General features: G+C 38.4%; 1 protein-coding gene across 1 annotated transcript in view; it reads left to right on the forward strand.

Annotated features, from left to right (window-relative positions):
- The first annotated feature begins 1,939 nt into the window (after positions 1 to 1,939).
- tmprss3a (transmembrane serine protease 3a) overlaps positions 1,940 to 5,315 on the forward strand; it is a 22,995-nt gene continuing 19,619 nt past the window's right edge. Inside the window, exons 1-2 of the mRNA XM_025063697.1 lie at positions 1,940 to 2,128; positions 3,183 to 3,299. Coding sequence (XP_024919465.1) covers positions 1,987 to 2,128; positions 3,183 to 3,299 — 259 coding nt within the window. The 5' untranslated portion in view covers positions 1,940 to 1,986. The remainder of the gene's footprint in view (positions 2,129 to 3,182; positions 3,300 to 5,315) is intronic.

Below are 5,315 nucleotides of genomic sequence, written 5' to 3' on the forward strand. Positions count from 1 at the left end.
CCGCCAGACGTTCCCAACAGACCCTCACGATACGTTTGGGTCTGCCAGGTCTGTCCAGCTTTGCCCCTCGTAAGCGGAGCCAACTAACCACCAGGTGGTGATCAGTTGACAGCTCAGCCCATCTCTTCACCCGAGTGTCCAATACATACCCCCTTATGCTTGAACATGGTGTTTGTTATGGACAATCTGTGACTAGCACAGTAGTCCAATAACAAAACACCACTCAGATTTAGATCGGGGAGGCCGTTCTTCCCGATCACGCTCCCCAGGAGGAGCACAGGAGACAGGTATCCGGGTATTCTACACTGCTATTCGGCCCGTAGGCAGAAACAACAGTGAGACACCTATCCCTGACCCGAAGGCGCAGGGAAGCGACCCTCTCGCCCAGTGGGGAGAACTCCAACACACGACCGGCATAGCTGGGGAGCTATAAGCAAGCCTACGCCAGCACGTCAATCTGGGGCGATGTGAACTTCTTTGGTGTTGTGGTTTTCTTCATGGGGGGAGGGTGGGGCCTTGTTAGACCCTACCAGGGGCATTAAGCCCCCGACAACATAGCTCATTTTATATATTTATATATTTTATATATTAAAGCTGGATTTTATTTTGTGAGGAAGTGAGGAAACAATGCCCAGCATACAACAAAGAAAACTAAGAGAACCCCGATCTTTCCTCCAACAAGCAAAAGAAAACAAAATACAGGGTTTTTAACCTAAACTGACTATCAAGAACAAGAGAAAATGTTTTAAACAAAAACAAGGGCTTGTCCCAAATCTATTTTCCTCCTAATTACAAACAATCAAAGGTTACATAAGATAAACAATACAGAGCACATGGCAAGGTGTCAGCAGGCCTTAGCTCAAGGATGATGAAGGGAAAAAGGGAAGAGGGCCGGTGCCAATCAGTTTAAATTGACGTCATCGACCAATCCACTCTAACCCAAATCCACATACACAGGAGACAAAAAACACATAAAACACATTTACACAATACATGTCCTCAGACAAGGGTCATTACACACATCATAAACAGACTGATGAGAAACTTAAACTGATGAGGTTCAATAAATAAAATAAACCTAATGTAATTGTAATTGATGGAGGATAAGATGCTAGAAAACCAAAAAAGGTGTTCACGATGTGATAAAATAAATAAATAAAAAACTCTGGTATTATTTGCAATATTCTCATTCTTAACTTTTACTGTGAATTTGACAGCCCACTTGAAAAGTTAGATTGGTCTGGGTCCTTTTCAGAGAAGTTAGTGTAGTGATATAAGATTGATGATTGTTTTTGGTAGTTTGTATTAGTAATAGGCAGAGGTGGGACCAAGTCATTGCTTTGCAAGTCACAAGTAAGTCTCAAGTCTTTGCACTCAAGTTTCAAGTCAAGACAGACAAAGTCCGAGTCGAGTACAAGTCAAGACTGAAAAGTGTCAAATCAAGTCCGAAGTCTTGCCGTTTCTGTTTCCGAGTCCTTTCTAGTCCTTTTAAACAAAATAATAATATATTTACACAGATCATTTTTGGTTTTGGAGAAAGCATCAACTCTTGTCAAGTCATAGGGCTCGAGTCCAACTGAAGTCACGAGTCATTGATGTTAAAGTCCAAGTCGAGTTGCAAGTCTCTTTACATTTTGTCAAGTCGAGTCTAAAGTCATCAAATTGATGACTCGAGCCTGACTCGAGTCCAAGTCATGCGACTCGAGTCCACACCTCTGGTAATAGGTATACCCATTGTATTTTGAATAATCTACAATGTATGAAAATGTAATTTCTTAATCAGGCACTGCCAGTATTTGAAAATAATTTGGACTTGAAATGAGTAGGAACTTATCCAATTGTTTTTTGGGTTTTTCATGGTATAGAAAATGTGAAAAACATGATGACCCATTGTGTTTAAACTGATAGAGTATTAAAACATATTAACATCTCTTGCTACATTAGACTTTATTATTATTATTATTACTATTATTATCATGTGTGAGGATGCATATAAACTCTGCTTTCTCCTCAGAACAGGACACATATAAAAGCTTAAAGGAGAGACTAGAGCATCATCGTGTCAAGGTGTTGATTGCCACATGTGTCATTATTGTGACCGTTCTCATCCTTAGCATTGGACTTGGAGGTAAGAAGCTACTGTATGTATTGTGTGACTTTTTTGTGAATTATTTGTCATTCTGACACAGCACACCACTGCACGCACAATAAAATCTTACCTCCGCTTTTAACCCATCACCAAAGCGAGCAGGGGTACAGCTTAAGCTGTCCAGGGAGCAGTGTGTAGGGACGGTGCCATGCTCAGAGTACTTCTGGTAACTTGGCAGCTGGTGGTTTCGAACCTGAAACCTTCCAGGCCCAAGTCTGCTTCCTTAACCACGAAGCCACCACTCAATACAATTTCATATGATCGTTAAAGAGTGAAAATAAATTAAGATATGGTCAATAATAATACAATTAAGTGTTTTACTACTATTATAAATGGCAGAAAAGAAAAGGAAGAGAGAGAAGACAGAACAGAAGATCAAGTGGTGGAAATTAAGGAAAGAGACATGTTGTGAAGACTTCAGGAAGGAAGTAGGGGCAGTTCTGGGCTGTGTTGAGGAATCCCCAGATGATTGGGAGACTACAGCTGCAGTGATTAGGGAGACAGGTAGGAAGGTGCTAGGTATGTCCACTGGGCAGAGAAAGGAGACTCCAGTGTCCTGACCGGCCCTCTGTTATAAGGGTCTACTTGATCCCTAGTGACTCATCCTATGCCAAACAGGGGTTTCTCAAACACATGTATAATTCCCACAAAATCCTTCTCAAACACCAATCCAATCATGTAGGTATCACTGATATGACCCTAGCTTCCATCTGGGTGAGACAACGTGGACTTGAAGCAATTAATGACCTAAATATCTGGGATCAATAAACACAAATGTTTTTCTTTATACTGTGCCATCCAGATTTCACTAATCAAGCCTTTTTTATTTTGGGTTTGTTTTTATTTGATTATGTTGACAATGTGACTATGCTTTGTACAGTTAGAGATCAGCCAAAACCAATGGGCTAGCAGAGTGGTATTATTCCATGGTGTATGTTGGCCAAAGTATGGCATGAAACAGCTATTTTGGCTACAAATACGTGCTAATTTGGGTCATACATTTGAGCATTTTTTTATGTATGTGTGATTGCAGTGGGACTGAGCTGTGCACAAAGATTTCGTTGTGGCTCTTCCTCTCAGTGCATCAGATACTCAGCTCAGTGTGATGGAAAGGTGCACTGTGACAATGGAGAGGATGAGATTGGCTGTGGTGAGAAGCGTCCATTTTCATGTTTGCACCTCTCTGTTAGAGAGGTCAGCAATTGACCTCTCTTTGTATCAACCTCCTCAATGTAAAATATCCAGGATATTCACATTTATTTATTTAATTTGTGGAAATGTCATTGGTCCTTTTTTTTTTAATAGTGTATATTACATGCAATTTCCCAGCCTGGTATCTATGTATCTATGTATCTATCTATCTATCTACCTATCCATCCATCCATCCATGTATGTATGATTGTATGTATGTATGTATGTACAGTATGTATGTATGTATGCATGTATGTACTGTATGTACTGTATGTACTGTATGTATGTATGTACAGTATGTATGTATGTATGTCTGTCTGTCTGTCTATCTGTCTATCTATCTATCTATCTATCTACCTATCCATCCATCCATCCATCCATGTATGTATGATTGTATGTATGTATGTATGTGTGTATGTATGTCTGTCTGTCTGTCTGTCTGTCTATCTGTCTATCTATCTATCTATCCATCCATCCATCCATGTATGTATGATTGTATGTATGTATGTATGTACAGTATGTATGTATGTATGTCTGTCTGTCTGTCTATCTGTCTATTTATCTTTATCAGCTTTGTATCTAATAGTAAACCAGGATAGCTACTGACTAAGTTTAAGCAGATACTAATTAAACTTTACAGTTTTGCCAAATCTGTCATATAAATAGGACCTATGACCTATATTTCTGTTATTAAAAATGTTTCATTAGGGCTATCAACCAATTAACATTTTAAATCAGGTATTAATTAAATGACTAATCATTAGAGATGTCCGATAATATTTGCATCATTATTATTAGCATAATTACGTAATATCTGTAAGAATCATTATGGTTTCTTACTCTGATAATGAAAACCTAATAACACATTGCCAGGGTTTCACGAAATTATTTACGCTGTAAAAAATAGTGCTGTGTCCCAATGACAGACCAGTCAGATGCCTCAGTGCTAGTGCCCCAATGACAGACCAGTCAGATGCGTCAGTGCTCTGAAGAACTTTAATTGAAACACAATTGCAGTCATTTGTTTTAATCTCCTTTATTCCTCTCAACCCAGCTTCTCCAAAAACTCCTTTTCCTCCTCTCACACTCATACACGCACTCTCACCACCATTCTCATCACTCTGTTAACACATGTTTATAAACACATGAACAGAAAATTATCAAAGCTAAACAAGCCAAATCACTAGATGGCAGCATTGCAGCTATTTTTTTTTTTATCTATATCGATAAGGGATTGTATGCAGAATGCTTGAAACAGCAAATGATACAATGGTTTGTACAGATAAATAAATAAATATTACTATTCAATTTGGGGAAAGTGAAAAAACGTCTGTCCCCTGGAGGAGAGGCAGTGAACATGGCTTTAACCTATCACTATAGTGAGCAGACGGCACCTAACTTCTTTAACCTCCAGGGCATCTGCTTTATCAGTGTCAGTTAATATCGGAATCGCAAATTAACTGTTTGGACAATATTGGATATTGCATATCGGATACCGGCAAAAAGTTAATATTGGACATCCTTACAAATTATGATTAATGTAACATGAATTATTATTCCTGCACATGACAAAGACCTTTTTGTCAGTATATTGCTGGAACAATAAGGTAAACAACAGCAGGTAGAGGTGTGTTTCACAACTGTTTTTATTTGTGACTAATCCAAACCATAGAATTATTAATATGAAATAGTGTTACAAAAATATTGCCAGTGCAAGTATAACTTAAATCCATCCAAAAATGTGTAATAACTGTACATTTTGTTTTCATAGAGTGTGCAGGTCCTACTGTGCATCTTAACGGTGGTCTATAGAATGTATTGAGAATTAGAGAATTAGACTGGTCCAATGCGTCTGACTCAAAATTAATCTCTTGAAGTGTGAGCAAAAACAATGTGCTCACACTGTGCTCAATGTGGGTATCGACTGTATATTATTATTATTATTATTATTATTGTTGTTGTTGTTGTTGTTGTT

The sequence above is a fragment of the Cynoglossus semilaevis genome, chromosome 16, assembly GCF_000523025.1.
Source record: "Cynoglossus semilaevis isolate Cse_v1.0 chromosome 16, Cse_v1.0, whole genome shotgun sequence".
Taxonomy (NCBI): Eukaryota; Metazoa; Chordata; class Actinopteri; order Pleuronectiformes; family Cynoglossidae; genus Cynoglossus; species Cynoglossus semilaevis.